Source organism: Lithobates pipiens, unplaced genomic scaffold (assembly GCF_037356315.1).
Source record: "Lithobates pipiens isolate NorthernLeopardFrog02 unplaced genomic scaffold, aLitPip1_a1.2 Scaffold_22, whole genome shotgun sequence".
NCBI lineage: Eukaryota > Metazoa > Chordata > Amphibia > Anura > Ranidae > Lithobates > Lithobates pipiens.
Window position 1 is genome coordinate 111,284,249 of NW_027507784.1, and position 21,128 is coordinate 111,305,376.

At 41.6% G+C, this 21,128-nt stretch overlaps 1 protein-coding gene across 7 annotated transcripts in view; it reads left to right on the forward strand.

The window, feature by feature from the left end:
• OSBPL6 (oxysterol binding protein like 6) overlaps nt 1-21,128 on the forward strand; it is a 329,956-nt gene that overhangs the window by 198,027 nt on the left and 110,801 nt on the right. For all 7 annotated transcript variants that reach the window (XM_077448099.1, XM_077448095.1, XM_077448094.1 and 4 more), the window contains 2 exons: nt 193-325; nt 1,897-2,000. In XM_077448099.1, the coding sequence (XP_077304225.1) occupies nt 193-325; nt 1,897-2,000 (237 nt within the window). The remainder of the gene's footprint in view (nt 1-192; nt 326-1,896; nt 2,001-21,128) is intronic.

The window sequence follows — 21,128 nt, forward strand, 5'->3', positions numbered from 1 at the left end:
CAAATACGCCTGTACAAAATTGCAATTTTTTTCTGTTTGTAGAGCACTTTGCCACTTGCATTCTTGTATTGAGCTAAAAATGTAACATTTAGTCTTGTATGTATCTGGTGTATTGTATTTTGAATTATCACTGTTCCACAAATATTTCATTAGTTTCTATTTACCTACATTTCATCCTCTCCTGTTTTCCAGGGTCCACAGAATAACTTCATGTGGCAGTCTCCCATCCCATGCAGCAACAGCCTTCCAGCCACATGTACCACCGGTCAGAGTAAGGTTGTGGCATGGCTACAGGACTCGGAGGAGATGGATAAATGTGCCGAGGGTACTTTTCACAAAATTATACCAAAATTGTTGAACTTACTGAACTTATATTTAACCCAGAATTCGAGTCAACCTTTTTCTAGTTTTGAATTGGGAGTGGGAAGGTTGCTGATAAATAAGTCCAAGGAAATTTAAACTCGTATAGTTTTCACTTTGAGAGGAGAAATGGGGACAGCTGTTTTTTGACAAATGTCTCTTGCTGTTGAAAGATTCTAACCCTTCTCCACTATCTCCATAACTGGGAAAAAAGTTTTAGGTGTTTCACTTTAAACTGTACTAAAACAATAAAAAAACCCCCATAAAGCTGAGATACAAACAGAAGAGCAAAAAGGAAGCTAAAAGTAGATAAAGTAATGCCATGCTGTTTTTACCAAAACAAATAAGTACAGCGTCCCATGGCACGCACATGGATCAGGAAGACTGGTCGTGATGGATACTTTGCCCACTGCAGCGACCTTCTGGTACCTGCAAGTACCATTAGATTGCTTCCTGTATATCTCCCTTGGATCTTTGGCCCAGGATCAGCTTGGGGCTTTAAAAACTGCCCCCAGTTGAGGATAAGCTCCTCCCAGTCCTATTTTTTTAACTGTCAAATGTCAGAACATATTTGGACGGGCCCTTTCACATCTAACACAGTTGACTGTAGTAGAATGCATTTTGAACTGCTCTCCAACTCCACTGCATAGACAGCCCAAAATCAAGGTAATCCTATGGGTATCATTGCAGTGCAGTTAAAAACAAAAGGTAGAGCATGCTGCATTTTTATGCACTGCAAATGCAGGGGACATGCTACAAACTAATTTCAAATGCACTGCACCACCCCCCTTTATGCTAAGAAAGCCAAGCCCAAAAACGTATAGCAAAATGCACTGAAAAAGCAGTACTAAACGCAGCACAAGACGCATGCAGAATGCAGACAAGCACCTGTGAAATGCATGTAAACATGCCATCAAAGTGCAGTTTCTTGTGTGAATGGGCCCCAAGTAGAGGTTCTGGCTTTAGACAGTTGTATGACAGAGGTGGTGCCAAGTACCAAGAAGGGGCAGGGCTTAAAATACTTCTTGATTTGTACCATGCTCGGAACCACTTTCAGTTCATTAAAAGATTCAGCTTTGCGGAAACATACATTTTAGCCAGATAGACAATCCATAAGAAGTCGCTATAGATTTTGCATTAACTGATACGCAACTGACATCAGCATCTTCTGTATTTCTATATATGTTATAGGTAGATAAGGCATAATGCTTTGAATATGTGTTACTTAATTTTAGAATTCGATTGCAAGTCATTTAGACTGCTGATTGAAGCTAGACATAGACATCCATTTAATTACCTCCTTTCTGATATCTTCATATCAGATGTATATGGAAGACTGTGGAATCTCAGGGGAGACCAGTTGAATAATAAGCAAGAGTAGACCTTGTCTAGAATGATAATGTTATTGATCTGCCTATCTATGGTACAACATGGTTTTATGGAACATTGTGCTCAGTTTTCAAAATATTCTAATTTGATTTGAATTCAGGACGTGTTTGATAATTTATTCTGATATATTTCTGTTTCTTTTGCTAGATTTGGCCCAGTGTCAGTCCAATCTGATTGAGCTTAGCAAAGTGCTTCATAATCTGGAAATGCTACAAAGGACCCAGTCTGCACCCAATTTCATTGACATGCAGGTGCGGTCATGATTAACCCTAAAGTATGTGCATGATTAAGAACTAATTGAGCAGAGAATGTATAGAATTCCTAAACAAATGACACCCCATGTGTTACATTGGTGTAACCTGGAATCCTTTAGGCCTAAAAATTATAGCAAAGATACATGCATTCACAAAGGGACATCCTAACATTGAAGAATAAAATTGTTGGCGTTTAAGACAGGTTACTCTTTCTAGTAATTCTAAAAAAGATGTGCGTTAAACAATATTGATCTCAAAAATTAATATAATTGCATTCCAAAGCATTAACAGGTGTGAGATAAATCATTTTAAAGTGCTGACGTGCTATGTAAGTATAGGACACCCAGAGCAAACTCAAAGAACAGATGCACCAACACACTGATACAGAGACACAACTCTTAGATATAAGTTCATATGGGTTTAAATAGCTCCTCTTCATGAGTAGTTAAACAAAAGTGCCCAAACATAAAATCACCAGTAGATCTCCAGAGTGTGACACCACCACCTTAGTATGGTTGTAAGCTTACCAAAAGATGTGGACCCTCTAACTAAAGAGAGGTAAAATGCGCATATGGCCAAATACCCTGGCCAGGGTGATTACAGGACTGTATCCGTGTTCTGGTGTATCTGGTCTTTGATTTTGCTATGTGCAATGTGACTTTGCATGTGGGTGTCCTATAATTACTTGCATAGTGCGTCAGCACTTTAAAATTAATTATATCCCAACTGTTGATGTTTTGGATAAATGCAATTGTCTTAATTTTGAGTTTAATAGTATTTCTAGCGCAGCTCTTTTTTAGAATTACTTGATCTGGTCTGTGAAAAAATATCTTGCAGCAAAGCTGCTGCTGTCTATCACTTTTTTTAGCAACATTATTGTTGTTTTCATTTACACTATTTGTACCATTATAATTAATTGTTATCTCAGAGCACCGTTTTTCGAATTTAAATAGGTTACTCTTTCTCCCTATTCAAGACTTAAGCTGTCCTTAAAGTTTTAATCTGCACTCTCAGTAAAAGTATTTTATAAAACAATTCTGCAATCAGAAAAAATGTGTAACGGGTACACTGTACTGCAGGCATCAAAAGGTATCTACTCCTACCTTCCCAGCGTCACCTGTTGCCCCAGTCCTTCAATGGCAACATGGGAACCCCCTGCATTTCCTATGCAATAACAACTTTCAGTAAGTTTATGTACAAGTACAGTGTACAGATACTCCTCGTTTAACATCTTACCAGTTTAACGACCACTCGGATTTACAACCAGCTCTCCCCACCCTAACGACCCGCTATACATCATTGTATTTTGCGGTACAGTACAGAATTTTCTATACTTATGCAAATTAAAACATTGTTGAACTGTTTTGTGTTTTTAGACCTTTTTTTTCACAATACAGTACAGTAGTTAAGCATGATTAAAATATTACTTATGGCTCCTTGTTTAACAACCTGGTCGTTGGAATGGAACCCGGTCATTAAGTGATGAGAGCCTTGTATATGCATTATATGAATTTTTTTTTTTTCAGACTACAGATCCTGTTTTATCTCTGTCAACACAACACTGTTCCATACCAATGCAAATGACCTAGGCTAAACAGGGCAATCATCATTTTATCATATAGTATGGGTATGCCAACATGGATATGAACATTCTATGTGCTGATTTTCATGTAAAGAAAAAGGGAAAGTAAATATAAAGCTGAAACCTGGTTTAGAACCTATGTCAATCAATCTGTTCTTTTTGTATCCATGCAAGAGAGATTCAGCTTTCGTTTGTCCTGGCGACCACAGTCGCCTGGATGGAAAGTGATATGAAATTTGAAATGTTTCAGGTGTCACACTCTATAAAGTCTAACTATATATATGTAGATGTTTTAGCCTGAAGATTCCCATGGTAACACCTAGCAGTAGCAGTAGAGCTCTTCTATTTTTTTTCTTTTTTTTTTTTTTAAAGCACTAGCGACAAGACCTGCAACAATGTCTGTATTGATTTTTGAATAGGTGTCTGTCACAATGTATGTTCTGTACATCATTATAAGAGGTTGCTGCTAAATAGCAACAAGGTTACTCAGATCTGTCAGACTCAATTGTAAATCTGTTATTCCCATGACATGAATGACCATATTGTAGACTTGACTGTAAATTTCTGCATGATGCAGAATGTTTAATGTATATAGTAAACACATCCCATTATCTAGTTTATACTACTTTAAAAATGTCTGTCTGACTCTAGCTACGTGAAACTTAAGATCTATGGTCAACATAAAAAAAATTAAATAAAGCATTGATACTTTAAAGATCATTTACTCCTAGTTATGCTAGAAGATATGTTTGCAAATTACTTAGCATGTCGATCAAATTGACTTGGTCCTGAAATAAACATGACATGAAATAATCTCCACCACGTGGTAAATTGTTTAAGACCTGGAAAGCGCATACAATACAAAAAAAATGTGCTAAATAGTAAATAGAAGATCTCTTGTTTATGATTTGGTTTTATACCTATGTCTATAGATAGGCGTATGGGTATGTTCCTACAATAAAACATGCAGCAACATGTTGTGGCATTGCTCTTTGCCTTTCATTTTGAAATATGCTACATTTTAAAATTTTAAAATGATCATATTCAGCTCCCTTCTTTGGTATTCACAGAGAATTTTCTCCAAAAATGCTAAATGTTGGATTGTTTCACAACATTGTTTCACCATGCTTTTGTGATAATGTGTTTCATCTTAAAACTGATTTCTGCAGTAATATTTACTTAGCCAAATGCAGGTTTATGCAGCCAAAGCAAATTAAACAAATTCCTAAATACAGCCTATTTTATACCTTATTTTATGCATAGTATGGTTTAGGATTTCTTGCATCATAGTTATTCAGATAACATTTTTCAATTGATAAAAGTACATTACAAGAGGTTACGTTTTCTTGTTACTTTACTACACAACAAAACTGATAGTGAATCATTTGTCTAAGCAGGTACCATAAGGTGCTTACACAGCTTATTAGCTTCTGAAAATTTGCCTGGTTGTTTCTGCTGCTGGGGTTTTGGTATATGAGTTTTTGTCACTAATATCTTTTAATGCACATTAACTTGACCCACCTGGAAAACTAACTCATTATTCCTCATAAAGAAATAGTTAATGGGGACATACCTTAAAACCACAGGGCTCCAAAGATATATTTTATGGGAACCCTCCTCAAGCCGAAAAAAAAATTATATTGTTCACCCGAATTTACTACAGCTGGGCCTGACCTACAGCATGCATATATACTGTGTGTGTATGTGTATATGTATGTGTGTGTATATTTATATGTGTATGTATGTATGTATGTATGTATATATATATATATATATATATATATATATATATATATATATATATATATATTATTTTATATATATATAATATATCTCTCTTTTTACGCATAACACTTTTTTTTTTTTTTTCAATACTTGAGGGCCCATACACATAAACAATTTTGCCCTTCTAGTGGGAGGCACAGGTAACACATTTCTGTGTGTAATTTTTGTGCATATTTGTATATAAGGACCACTCAAAATGGTGTACAGCTGCCACATATTTCAGCCCATCATTGATTTTGACAGGCAGTGGGCTGTTTACTCCATCTGTGCCTCCTGAGCACTCGAATATATGGGTAAAAGCATGCATGTGCATGAGCCCTAAATATAAAGCAAAATGCAAAGCATTGTCATTGGAATTCATAGTGTTGTAAACACTCTTCAGAATTATATCGCACCTCTGCACCACAAATGTCAGTGCTTGTGACAGATTCATACACTTGACAGGTACACAGATTTCATTTAGGAGACCCACAATGAGGCAAGAATGTCCATATTGGGACACTCAGTCCCCAGTGCAACTCAGGCTCAATGTTCATACCCTTCCTTCCTGACCGTTGTACCCATCACCGAGACTGGTACAGCGGTTGAGGACTTCTGTTGTGGGGGGGGGGGGGCAGAACATGATGGGGAACTCTCAGACTAGTTCCCCATTGGGTCCGCCTTCCCCCTGATTTGCAGTGCGTGGATTCCATAGCCACTATTCAGTCCAATAGCAGGTAGAGAATGCATCAACTGCCTTCCTTCCAATCTTAACCTCCCTGGCGGTATTCCCGAGTCTGGCTCGGGGTGAGATTTCAGTACCAAAAGCGGTAACCCTGAGCCAGACTCGGGATCGCATCGCAGGATCCATATAGAGGTTTACTTTGTCCCCTGGATCCTGCGATGTCTCCCCTCTGTGATCTGCGAGCCGCCATGTCCCGCTCGATCTGTCACAGTGCCGAGCTCCGATCGTTGCGACACACGGGGACGGAGTTCGGCGCCAAATTCAAAAAGTAAAAATACTGTATAGAGTATACTGTAATCTTACAGATTACAGTACTGTATCAAATAATTACATATCCCTTTTGTCCCTAGTGGTTTGTCCAGTGTCCTGCATGCAGTTTTATATTATAAATACTATTCTTTCTGCCAGCTAGAAAACAGCGATAATAAATTAGAATCACTTGCAGAATTGAGCGATTAGTGATACATGGGGAAATTCATCATCAAACACTAAAAGTAATGACAGCGACAATTCTGCAACTGAGCAAATTTCAGTGTTATTTGATTACATTATTAAATAATTTTTATTATTATATTATTATTTCTTATTCTTTATAGTTATTATATTATAACTTATGATTTTGTGTTTCAAACTTTCATACCCGGGAGGTCGTCTAGACTCTTGTTTGGACAGATTTAATTGAGTTATTCCTAAGAATTACGGGCCTACAATATAAAACACCAAATTTCCATGCAAAATAATGGTCCCGCTTTCAGCACCTAAAATCTGAAATCATACCATCATGGAGGTTAATGAAAGTGAGCCTGATGCACTGAATAGTGGCCATGGAATCCACCCTCTGTCAATCGCAAGGCAGACGAACGTGCAAAATCTTGAACGCTTTTGGCAAGGAAGAGTGGTGGAATGCTTGTCTTGGGCTCCAAGCTGGCATTTGTATATGATGCTCACTTAGATGTGTAAATGTTTTGGGTTTTCATTTTTTTTTTGTTACTAATCAAACCTGTTTTGTTTAATGTTCCATAGTCGGGTACATTTAAAATGTTGTACTACATGGCAAATCAGTCTCAAAAAGGTATCATTGATATCTCAGTTTGTCTCTTTTCTCAAGAAAAACATCGTGAACCAAAATCCTGCTTCTTCTCAGATATGCATAAGCTATTTTGTAGTAAATTGCCAAGATCATCCAATTTCTTTATGCACATCTCAATGAACCTTTTAGCATATTTCCTTTAATATTTTCATAGCAAAACACAGAGATTTGTTGCAGATATAATCTTGTTAGTTATTTCATCTAACATAGAAGTAACCTCTAGAAGAATATTCATAAAAGACAACGAAAAATCCTAATATAACATTATTAAAGAAAAAACACAGCTGTTTTTCTGATTCCGTAATAATAAAAAGCTCAGCAAGTTAACTTGATAACACTATAAAGAATAAACTATTACACTATATTTCGAACCACCCCCAAAGTACCCTTTAGCCTTTCCATATTATACCATGTAGTATACGGAAAAGTGGTCATTATTTACCAAAGCTGCCCCGCAGGTGAATCCTGAACCATATAGTAAGATTACATAAATACTTTTTTTACCTGTGTACTTTTTTTATTTCGCTGGGTATACGATCTCCTTGAAATCCTGTAACGTAAGGGGTTTAGGATCCATCAAGTTAATATTGTCTTTTTGCTCCCAACAAAGGATTTCCTATCTTCTAAGTGCTACCTGTAGCCTTTTATTCACTTTAAAGAATAAGGTAATAAGCACATAGATGGTGTGGAGAGTCAGCCTGGAGCAGGGTTAAAGGGTTAATTGAAGAGGGCAGGTACTTCCCCTCCAGACTTGCTTATTACCACCTGAGTTGAAAATGTCAGAGAGGAGAAGTGTGTTTTGAGAGAGATGGCTGTTTAGCTATCAGAGCTGAGAGGAGCTTGAAGCTGGAAGAACCCTTGTTGCCTATGACTTGAGCCTGCTTGGTGAGCTTGCCTGAACTGGGACTTTGCTATGTTATATGCTGTGGCTGGGATGCTGAGCATGATTTAAAAGGACTTTCTTATACGGCTAAGTAGGGATGAGCCGAACACCCCCCGATTCGGTTCACACCAGAACTTTCGAACGGACCCCAAATTCGTACGAACGTTAGAACCCCATTGAAGTCTATGGGACTCGAACGTTCGAAATTAATAGTGCTAATTTTAACGGCTAATATGCAAGATACTGTCCTAAAAAGGGTTTGGGGACCTGGCTCCTGCCCCAGGGGACATGGGTCAATGCAAAAAAAAGTTTTAAAAACGGCTGTTTTGGCGGGAGCACTGATTTAATGACAATTAAAGTGAAAAAAAGTGAAATATTCCTTTAAATATCGTGCCTGGGGGGTGTCTGTAGTATGCCTGTGAAGTGCCAACGTGTTTCCCGTGTTTAGAACAGTCCCTGCACAAAATGACATTAAACGGAAATAACGTCATTTAAAACTGCTTGCGGTTTTAATGTTATATCTGGTTCCTGCAATATGGTAGAAAATCACTGAGAAAAATAGCATGGGTAGCCCTCCCTGCCCATTACTAGCCCCTTTGGGTCTTCTACGCATATTAAGGGGAACCCCGTACCCATATTAAAAAAGGAAATGCGTGTGGCCCCCAGGCCCTATATACTCAGAACAGCAGTATACAGGCGGTGCAAACAAGACAGGGACTGTGTAGGTTTGTTGTGTTAAGTTGAATCTGTTTGTAATTTTCAACTGGTACATTTTTAAAGTGTAGCTCCAGTCAAAAAAACTATTTGTAAGCTTTTTGGAAAACATAGGGAAGGGTTATCACCCCTGTATAATTTGTTTTGCCGTCCGTCTTTTTTCATCTCACTTGCTGTTGTCTCCTTCTGTTTTCAAGTAGGAGATGTTTGTAAGTTGGATGTTTGAAAGTAGGGGCCTGCCCTATATGCTCTGCAGAAATGGCGGAACAAGGTGTTGGTTTTGCCACAACATTGTAAGCCCTCAAAGTGACTCTTGGTGGGCGCTGGAGTGCCCTGCTGTGAACGATTATATCAAGAATTGTAATTACATGCCAATGTTGAACAGTGGTAGAAAAATTGACCTTTGGTGGTTGTGGTGCTGGTGACACAACACTAAGTCCTCACAGTTACTTTGGGTGGGCACAAGAACGGGCCCTCCTGTGAAATATATCAAGAATTGTAATTACATGTCCCTGTTAAACAGGGGCTGAAAAATTGGGCCTTAGGCACTGGGGCTGGTGCCACGGCACTGCAACCTCTCCCATATACTCTAGTTTTAGTGCAGGAATTAGCCCTGCTGCAAAGCATTGCATCAAAAATTGTAATTAAAAATTGGGCTGATGGCATCACCCAGAACCAAAAATGTTCTTCCAACATATCAGCGGAGGAGGAAGAGGATAGACAATCAACATAACAGGACAGTCACTCAGCATCAGCATAGGCAGTCTTGAAGGGATGTGATATTTCAAAAAAAATTATTCGGTTACATCAGCTTCAGGTACTTGGTAGCTGTGGGTGATCCAAGACTGATTCATCTTGATGAAGGTCAGTCGATCAACTGATTCGGTGGACAGGCGCACCCTGTGATCGGTAACAAAGCCACCAGCAGCACTGAAGGTGCGTTCCGAAAGAACGCTGGATGCAGGACAGGCCAGTAGCTCAATTGCATACTGTGCAAGCTCTGGCCAGTGATCCATCCTCGAGACCCAGTAAGCCAGAGGATTTTCGGTGGGAAAGGTGTCCAAGTCTGACCTTGCCCCTAGGTATTCCTGCACCATGTAAATCAGACGCTGGCGATGGTTGCTGGAACCGATCATACCTTGGGGCTGCGGACTAAAAAATTGTCTGAAAGCATCGGTCAGACGACCACCTTCTCCACCGCTCCTTCTGAACGATGCCTCAGCAACATGTTGTCCAGGACCAGGAGTTTGTAACCTCCCAGTCTCTGGGAACGCGTTGCACAGACCTTTCTGCAAGGCCTCCTGGAGATATCTCATCCTCTGCTCCCTCTGCGACGGCAAGATAAGGTCGGCAACCTTACCCTTGTACCTTGGATCAAGGAGAGTGGCCAGCCAGTAATGGTCCCTCTCCTTGATCCGAAGAATACGAGGATCCTTCCGCAGGCTTTGCAGGATCAGGGAGGCCATGCAGTGTAGGTTAGCTTAGGCATTTGGTCCGGAGTCCTCTGGGTCACTAAGGACAACATGATCCGCAACTACCTCCTCCCAGCCACGTACAAGTCCACAGGTTTCTTGGGACTGTAAATCATCCCTACAAGACTGCTGCTGATGCTGCGTGCCAGCCTCCACCTCCATGCCGACACAATCATCCTCCTCCTCCTCCTCCTCCTCCTCCTCCTCCTCCTCCTCCTCCTCTTCCTGTGTGATGGGTGGCACAGCAGGAACACTGTCTGGATAAAGGGGGCCTTGAGAGGCAAGGAAGTCCTCCTCTTCCTGCCTCTGTTCTGCCTCAAGTGCCCTGTCCATTATTCCACGCAGCGTATGCTCCAAGAGGTGGACAAGAGGTACAGTGTCACTGATGCATTCACTGTCACTGCTCACCATCCTTGTGGCCTCCTCAAACGGTGACAGGACAGTGCATGCATCCCTGATCATGCCCCACTGGCGTGGTGAGAAAAAACAGAGCTCCCCTGACCCTGTCCTGGTGCCGTAGTCGCACAGGTACTCATTGATGGCCCTCTGCTGCGTGTGCAGCCACTGCAGCATGGCCAACGTTGAGTTCCACCTGGTGGGCATGTCACATATAAGGCGGTTCTTGGGCGGGTTCAACTCCTTTTGGAGCTCAGCCAGCCGAGCACAGGCATTAAATGATTGGTGGAAATGCACACAGACTTTCCTGGCCTGCTTCAGGACATCCTGTAAGCCCAGGTACCTGCCCAAGAACCACTGCACCACCAGGTTAAGGACGGGAGCTACACAGGGCACATGGGTCAGTTGTCCCTGTCAGAGGGTGGAGAGGAGGTTGGTGCCATTGTCTAGCAAACCACAATTCCTGGCTTAAGCTGGCGTGGCGTCAACCACCTCTCGGCCTGCCCCTGCAGAGCTGACAAAACATCCGCCCCAGTGTGGCTCCTTTCCCCCAAACAAACCAGTGCAAGCACGGCATGGCATCGTTTTGCCTGCGTACTTGCGTAGCCCCTGGAACACCTACAGAGCACCGCTGGTTCTGAGGACAGAGCACTGGAAGAGGCCATGGAGGAAGAAGAAGAGGAGGGGGTGGAGGAGAGAGGTGTGTCACAACCAATAGTAGCATTTTGGAGGCGTGGTGGCGGAACAACCTCCAACACTACTGCACCTTGTCCTGCATCCTTCCCAGCTGCCAGAAGAGTGACCCAATGGGCCGTGAAAGACAGGTAATGTCCCTGTCCATGCCTGCTGGACCATGAGTCAGCGGTAATATGCACCTTACCGCTGACCGCCCTGTCCAGGACATTGCCTTCCACATGCCGGTAGAGAGCCGGAATAGCCTTCCGTGAGAAAAAGTGGCATTTGGGGACCTGCCACTGAGGAACCGCACATTGTACAAACTCACGGAAGGGGGCCGAGTCTGCCAACTGAAAAGGCAGCAGTTGAAGTGCTAGAAATTTAGCCAAGCTAGCATTCAACCGCTGGGCATGTGGATGGCTGGGAGTGAACTTCTTTCGCTGGTCCAGCAGCTGGGGCAGGGACATTTGCATGCTATAATCGGACGTAGGTGTACTGCTAGCAGAGTGCCCGGAAGCACATGGCTGTGACACACCTAATTTTACACCTTCATTCCTCTCAGAGCAGGTTTCAGAGAGGACTGAAGGTCTAGTGGGGTTGGAGATCCCAGCTGATGAGGAGCAAGGAGAGGTCCGCTTTGTTCTTTGGTGTGGGTCTTTGAGGTACTCTTGCCAACGAGCTGTATGGCAGGTCAACATATGTCTGGTCAAGCATGTGGTGCCCAAGCGGCTGATGTTTTGGCCACGCGAGATACGCTTGAGACATATGTTTCAAATAGCAGCGGTGCGATCTGATGCACTCGTCTCAAAAAAGGCCCACACCAAAGAACTTTTAGAATAACGCGCAGAGGCAGCGCCCTGCACAGGCGGAGCTCTGCGGTGTGATTCAGTCGGTGTGCTGCCCCTAAGCTGGCCCCCGGAGGGCATCCTGCCTCGTTGGACATGTGCCTCCTCCTCCTCCCTCCTCTCTCCTACCAGGGAACAGTTCATATCGTTGAGTGGTGAGCCACAGCATCCTACAGAAGATATGCGCCCCCCCCCCCCAATTGCTTTGCATCATACTCTATGCTACAGGGTAGCCAAAAATCGCAAAGTGTTTAAACGTGGGCATAAACCATTAGGGAAGACCCAGAGGGGGGTTGCCAGCTGGTTTGCCAGGGTGCAGAGTCTAAACCTGGAGATTAAGTGCTAGTGGTTGAACCCACTGTGGAGAGCAGGTGTCTCACGGGGGGACAGGAACCCTGAGATAGTAGAAAAGCTTGGCGCTGCTCTGTGGTAATGAAGGTAGAATCTGTGCTGGTGACTTTACACCCGATACTCCCAGGCGACCACATTGAGGACTGCCTGACTGAATTTGAAAACATGGCATAGTTTAAAGAGGAAGTAAACCTTGATGCCCATTATGCTTTACCTGCAAAGCATAATGGGCTACTATGCGTCGCATAGTAGCCCATTATGTGTCTTACCTGACAGAGGAGCCAGCGATGTCACCGTGTCCCCTGTAGCACGAAGCGCCCATCTTCTTCCGGGTATCGTGTCTCCGGCTACTCACAGCACCGGAGCAGCGATGTCAATCCCGCGCATCCACGCGGGAGCCACCACTAACGGCGTATTGCGGTTACCAGCGGCATGCTCAGTGCGCCTGCGTGCCGCTGTCTTCGGCACGTGCCTGTCTTTTTGCAAAATATCTCCTAAACCATGTAGGGCAGGGTTAAGAAGAGGTTAATTGAAGAGGATAGCTACTTCCCCTTCAGACCTGCTTATTGCCAGCTGAGTTGAAAATGTCAGAGAGAAGTGTGTTTGGCGAGAGATGGCTGAGAGGTGCTTGAAGCTGGATGGACCCTTGTTGCCTATGACTTGATCCTGCTGGGTGAGCTTGCCTGAACTGGGACTTTGCTATGTTATATGTTGTGGCTGGGATGCTGAATGTGATTTTAAAGGACTGTCTTACACTGCTAAGAAGAGTTTTTGTGGTGTTTGAACTGCCTATAAAAACAAAGCCTGTCAGTTTTATGAACAAAATGAAGTGCCTGTGACCCATATGGACAAAAAGCGTCACACAAAGCACCAATATATATTAACCCTGTGACTCTAAACAGATGTCTAGAGAATAGCCTGCCGATACACATACTAATTGAAGTGTAGAATTTTACAAAGCTTGTCTGAGCTGTCAGAAAATGGGGAGACGAGCTAAAAATTACACCCTGCAGAGCTGTGAGGTGAGCTCATTGGAGGACCGAGCTGAAGCTGAGGTATGCTGGAGATCCCTCCCTGTCACTTTTTTTTTTCTTTGTGTCTGAAAAACTTGTCAGAAGTGACAATGCAGATGGCAAACAGAAATTGCATTTGGTGCTCTGAATTGCGACATGTACACACTATAGAGTGAATATGTTTTGTTCGTATTTCATGTGGGCAGCACAGTGGGTAAGTGTTTAGCACTTTCGCCTAACAGCACTAGGGTCGTCGGTACAAATCTCAGCCCCCGACACTACCTGCATGGAAGTTCTCATGATTACTACCGGTACATCGAGCCACACCAGAAAGCCAGAGGGTGATTAGGGAAGTAAACAAGTGGTTGAAGAGCTGGTGCGTTAAGGAGGGATTTTGGTTCCTGGAGGACTGGGTGGACTTCTCAGTCGATAACCAGTACTGTAGAAGGGACGGACTGCAACTAAATGAGGAGGGTGTAGATCAGCTGAGAATGAAGATGACCAAAAAGTTTGAGGGTTTTTTAAACTAGGCGATGGAGGGGGGGGTCCAGAGGTAGAGATGGTCAGTGCGGAACATATTCCAGAGGGGAGTATTGGGGACATTAGTGGTAGGTTGACCAAAGCACATAAACCCAAGGTAAGTATAGTAGCAAGTCTTAGTTGCAATTTCACCCAATAAGAGGATAATATGCGACCGGTCTAAACTATGTGACATGTTCACCAATGCCAGGAGCCTGGCAGACAAGATGAGTGAAATGGAGATACTGTTGTACGAGGAGGATTTGGGTTTTGTGGGAATTTCAGAGACCTGGTTCAACAGCTCTCATGATTGGCTGGCAAACATTCAAGGCTATGCCATTTAGCGATAGGATAGAGAGTGTAAAAAAGGGGGAGGGGGTATGCCTATATATCAAGAATAATGTACAAGTGAATTTGAGAGATTACGTCACTAAGGGAGCTAGGGAGGAGGTGGAATCCTTATGGGTAGAGCTCTAAAGGGATGAAGCTAAGGGGAAAAGAATACTGGGAGGAAGGGGAGGGATCTCCTATCACATTTTGGATTACCAAAAGTCCTGGATGGCTTAACTCCAATATAAAAATGCATATAAACGCAAAGGAGAAGGCCTTCAAAAAAATACAAGTTTGAAAGATCATCATCAGTATTCAAACTTTATAAAGAATGTAACAAGAAATGTAAGGGTGCAATAAGGACTGCTAAGATAGAACATGAAAGACACATAGCGGAGGAGAGCAAAAAAAATCCCAAGAAATTCTTTATGTAAACAGTAAAAAAGGGAAGACAGACTGTTGGCCCTATAAAGAATGAAGAAGGACATCTGGTTACAAAGGATGGGGAGAGGGCGAAGGTATTGAATTTATTTTTCTCAGTCTTCACAAGGGAATCGGGGGGGCTTCAGTAACCACATCTGCAGTGTTTATCCTCATGACACATCACAGGAAGCACCTCCATGGTTAACAGAGGACAGAATTAAAATTTAGACTTGGGAAACTTAACATTAATAAATCATTGGGACCAGGTGGCTTGCACCCGAGGGTACTTTGGGAACTCAGTCAAGTAATTGCCAGACCATTGTTCTATTTTTTTACTGACAGTCTACAGACTGAAATGGTACCAGCGGATTGGAGAAAAGCCAATGTAGTACCAATAATTAAAAAGGGACCAAAATGCATCCCTGGGAATTACAGACCAGTTAGCCTAACATCAATAGTATGTAAACTCTTGGAGGGGATGATAAGAGACTATATACAATATTTTAGTAATGAGAATGAATGAAATACTTGTATAATATATACAGTATTCAGAATCGCCGAACATGGCGATCTGAATACTTTGAAGTGTAAAGGAGGGATTGGGGGTCTTTTAGACCCCCGATCCCTCCATAAAGAGTACCTGTCACCACCTATTACTGTCACAAGGGATGTTTACATTCCTTGTGACAGCAATAAAAGTGATCAAATTATTTTATTTTTTTAAACCAATTTATTAATTTTAAAAATAAAAATGTTTTTTTTAAAGCGCCCCCCATCCCCGTGAGCTCGCGCAGCAAAGAAAACGCATACAGAAATCGTGCCCGCATATGTAAATGATGTTCAAATCACACATGTGAGGTATCTCCGTGATCGTCAGAGCGAGAGCAATAATTCTAGCACTAGACCTCCTCTGTAACTCTAACCTGGTAACCGGAAAAAAAATTAAAGCGTCGCCTATTGAGATTTTTAGGTACCGTAGTTTGTCATCATTCCACGAGTGCGTGCAATTATAAAGTGTGACATGTTTGGTATGTATTTACTCGGCGTAAAATTATCTTTCACATTATGCAAAAAAATGGGGCTAATTTTACTGTTTGGTTTTTTTAATTCACAAAAGTGTCCCTTTTCCCAAAAAGTTGCGTTTAAAACACCGCTGCGCAAATACCGTGTGACATAAAATATTGCAACAATCGCCGTTTTATTCTCTAGAGTCTCTGCTAAAAAAAAATATATATATATATATATATATATATATATATATATATATATATATATATATAATGTATGTTTGGGGGTTTCAAGTAATGTTCTAGCAAAAAATATGTATTTTAACATGTAAACACCAAATGTCAAAAATAGGCTTCGTAATGAAAGGGATAAACGTTTACTGTACAAAATAAGGTCTGTTGGCATGGACCATAGAGAGAGTACAAGGATTGAAAACTGGCTACAAGGGCAAGTTCAGAGGGTGGTGATAAAGGGGGAGTAATCACAATGGTCGGGGGGGGGGGGGGGGTGTTAGTGGGGTCCCCCAGGGTTCTGTGCTGGGACCAATCCTGTTTAATTTGTTCATAAATGACCTGGAGGATGGGGTAAACAGTTCAATCTCTGTATTTGCGGACAATACTAAGCTAAGCAGGGCAATAACTTCTCCGCAGGATGTGGAAACCTTGCAAAAAGATCTGAACAAATTAATGGCAAATGATGTTCAATGTAAAATAATGCATTTGGGTGGCAAAAATATGAATGCAATCTATACACTGGGGGGAGAACCTCTGGGGGAATCTAGGATGGAAAAGGGCCGGGAGGGTCCTAGCAGATGATAGGCTCAGCAGTGGCATGCAATGCCAAGCTGCTGCTAACAAAGCAAACAGAATATTGGCATGCATTTAAAAGGGGATTAATTCCAGAGATAAAACAATAATTCTCTTGCTCTACAAGACTCTGGTCCAGCTGCACCTAGAGAATGCTGTCCAGTTCTGGGCACCAGCCCTCAGGAAGGATGAAATAGAGCCGAATACAAAGAAGGGCAACAAAGCTAATAAAGGGTCTGGAGGATATTAGTTATGAGGAAAGGTTACGAGCACTGAACTTATTCTCTCTGGAGAAGAGACGCTCGAGAGGGGATATGATTTCAATATACAAATACCATACTGGTGACCCCACACTAGCAATAAAACTTTTCGCAGAAGAGAGTTTAACAAGACTCATGGCCACTCATTAAAATTAGAAGAAAAGCGATTTAACCTTAAACTATGTAGAGGGTTCTTTACTGTAACAGCGGCAAGGATGTGGAATTCTCTTCCACAGGCGGTGGTCTCAGCGGGGGGCATTGATAGTTTCAACAAACTATTAGATAAGCACCTGAACGACCGCAACATACAGGGATATACAATGTAATACTGACACATAATCACACACATAGGTTGGACTTGATGGACTTGTGTATTTTTTCAACCTCACCTACTACCCTGTTTCCCTGAAAATAAGGCCTAGCGTGATTGTGATGGCTGCAATATAAGCCCTACCCTGAAAATAAGACCTACAAGGACTTTAACTAGGGCTTATTTGGGGGGTAAGGCTTATATTGCAGCCATCGCCGACAATCATGCTGGGTCTTTTCGAGGAAACGGTTTCTCCGGTTTACATTAACCATAGTATGTGTATGTATGAATGCGTGTTAGGGACCTTTATATATTTAAACTCTAGTGGGCAGGTACTGATGGAATGTATAATAAAATACCTAAAGCACTGCTTAAATACATGTAGTAGTAGTAATAATAATAATGTCTGAGGTTTACAACCCCTTAACAGTTTAAATGTCTGTTATGCTCTATTAAAAATGTTTAAATCAATTTTAACCACTTGCCGACCAGCGCACGACGATGTACGTCGACAGAATGGCACGGGCAGGCAAATGGGCGTACATCTAAATATAAAATCTGCGCTTGGTAAAAAATTTATTAAGAAAACAGCAGCTGAACACAATAACCCAGATACTAGGCCCAAATAACAAAAATGTGAAAAACAGTGCAGCGCTTGCTATTAAATAAATTAAACATGTAACTAAATACAATGAAGTGATCTTTCATGAAAAAACCCTAGTGTTAATGATTCCAGAAACTGAACATCAGTGAAGGAAAATATTGTACATCAGTGAAGAAAAATGTTGTGCAAAAAGTTATTTTGCAAAAAAGTTGTTTGGTTGTGAACCAAAAAAATGTTTTTCTAAAAAAATATATATATATAAATGCCAAAAAGGTGTGTTTACCAAAATTGCTTCTAAAAAACCAAAAGAAACGAAAACAGAAAAAATTATAGAACAAAACAAAGAAAATCAAATCAAGAGAAAGTCCTCTCCCTTGAATATGCGAAAGTGACTTTTCAAAGTCCCATACAAGTGAAGATAATTATTGGTTGAGTGGAATATAAGTGAACACAAATGAAGTTGATCCCATGTAACTCCGGTGAGAGTGCTTGACCACGTAAAATCATTCACTACAGCAACTTAAGTAAGTAATGCAGGCTTACCAGAACATCTATTAATGTGCGCAGATACGAATTCCCAAACGATTTGGATCGGTCAAGGTCGCTCCTCAGACACTCCACACTAACTCGGACGACTCGAATCCTCTTTCCGGACGGGAAGGTAAAACACAGCCCACACCTTCGGGTGTTCCGAGATCGTAGTCCGTTCCGGTCAGTTCGAAAGTCTCAAGGTGTCGTATCACCGAATGGATGAAAAAAATAAAGTACGCCCAATCGTGTGATAAAGTTTCAAACACGTGGAATTTATTTCTCAACCAAGTACAAGTTGGAAACTACGAATGACTCGGTCGAGTCACATAAAAATAATCGTAACATAAAAAAAGAACAGTTTTGCTAGCAAAAGTATATAAACGAGCGAATAAAAATAGCACGAGGTGTAAGCGTATCTACCCGACGATCGTTTCGTCACAGATTGACGTCATCAGGGGTACGCCCACACCCTCGTGCTGAAGCCTTTTATATCCTATGGGTAAGGTAGGGAGCCCTGCCATAGGTGCAGACAAAAAACGTCCGTTCATGATCAAATTAACCAACGAACGACCAGTTTATTCGAACAAGTTCCCATCAATTGGGAAGGATGACAAAGGTACTGAAAGTGATAGGGTGTCCCCCAACCAACAAATTCCAGCACGGTCTATGACCAATTTGTTCGAATAAGGTTGGAGTTCCCTCATGAAGTTTAGTAATAAAACTTTTTATTACTAAACTTCATGAGGGAACTCCAACCTTATTCGAACAAATTGGTCATAGACCGTGCTGGAATTTATTTGTTGGTTGGGGGACACACTATCACTTTCAGTACCTTTGTCATCCTTCCCAATTGATGGGAACTTGTTCGAATAAACTGGTCGTTCGTTGGTTAATTTGATCATGAACGGACGTTTTTTGTCTGCACCTATGGCAGGGCTCCCTACCTTACCCATAGGATATAAAAGGCTTCAGCACGAGGGTGTGGGCATACCCCTGATGACGTCAATCTGTGACGAAACTATCGTCGGGTAGATACGTTTACACCTCGTGCTATTTTTATTCGCTCGTTTATATACTTTTGCTAGCAAAACTGTTCTTTTTTTATGTTACGATTATTTTTATGTGACTCGACCGAGTCATTCGTAGTTTCCAACTTGTACTTGGTTGAGAAATAAATTCCACGTGTTTGAAACTTTATCACACGATTGGGCGTACTTTATTTTTTTCATCCATTCGGTGATACGACACCTTGAGACTTTCGAACTGACCGGAACGGACTACGATCTCGGAACACCCGAAGGTGTGGGCTGTGTTTTACCTTCCCGTCCGGAAAGAGGATTCGAGTCGTCCGAGTTAGTGTGGAGTGTCTGAGGAGCGACCTTGACCGATCCAAATCGTTTGGGAATTCGTATCTGCGCACATTAATAGATGTTCTGGTAAGCCTGCATTACTTACTTAAGTTGCTGTAGTGAATGATTTTACGTGGTCAAGCACTCTCACCGGAGTTACATGGGATCAACTTCATTTGTGTTCACTTATATTCCACTCAACCAATAATTATCTTCACTTGTATGGGACTTTGAAAAGTCACTTTCGCATATTCAAGGGAGAGGACTTTCTCTTTTGATTTGATTTTCTTTGTTTTGTTCTATAATTTTTTCTGTTTTCGTTTCTTTTGCTTTTTTAGAAGCAATTTTGGTAAACACACCTTTTTGGCATTTATATATATATATTTTTTTTTCGAAAAATATTTTTTTGGTTCACAACCAATCAACTTTTTTGCAAAATAACTTTTTGCACAACATTTTTCTTCACTGATGTACAATATTTTCCTTCACTGATGTTCAGTTTCTGGAATCATTAACACTAAGGTTTTTTCATGAAAGATCACTTCATTGTATTTAGTTGCTATTAAATAAATTAAACATGTAAGCGCTGCACTGTTTTTCACATTTTTGTTAAATGGGCGTACATGTACGTCCCTTTTAAATTTTCCGCCCTGCCATCGGGAGCGCACCGCCGGCGCCGCGCTCCCGCGCTGGTTGGGACCCCCGTGAGTTCGGACGCGGGACCCGCGGACTCGATCGCCGCGGGCATCCCCGTGATCGTCTCACGGAGCGGCCGAATGGAGAAGTGCCGTTGTAAACAACATTTCTCCATTCTAGCAACTAGTGACGCTGATCTCTGCTCCATGTGATTGGAGCAGAGATCAGTGTTCACTAAATGAAAGCCCAACCCCCCCCCCCCCACAGTTAGTAACACATCCCTAGGAACACTTAACCCCTACACTGCCACCCACTGGTTAACCCCTTCACTGCCAGTGTCATTTACACAGGAATCACTGCATTTATATAGCAGTAATTACTGTATAAATGACAATGGTCCCAAAAATGTGTCAAAAATGTCCGATGGGTCCCCCACAATGTCGCAGTCGCAATAAAAATCGCTGATCGCCGCCATTACTAGTAAAAAAAAAAAAAATAATAAAAAATTATTAATAAAAATGCTATAAAACTATCCCTATTTTGTAAATGCTATAACTTTTGCGCAAACCAATCAATAATCGCTTATTGCGATTTTTTTTTTACCAAAAATATGTAGAAGAATACGTATCGGCCTAAACTGAGGGAAAAAAATGTTTTTTTATATATTTTTGGGGGATATTTATTATAACAAAAAGTAAAAAATAATGCGTTTTTTTCAAAATTGACGCTCTATTTTTGTTTATAGCGCAAAAAATAAAAACCGCAGGGGTGATCAAATACCACCAAAAGAAAGCTCTATTTGTGGGAAAATAAAGGACG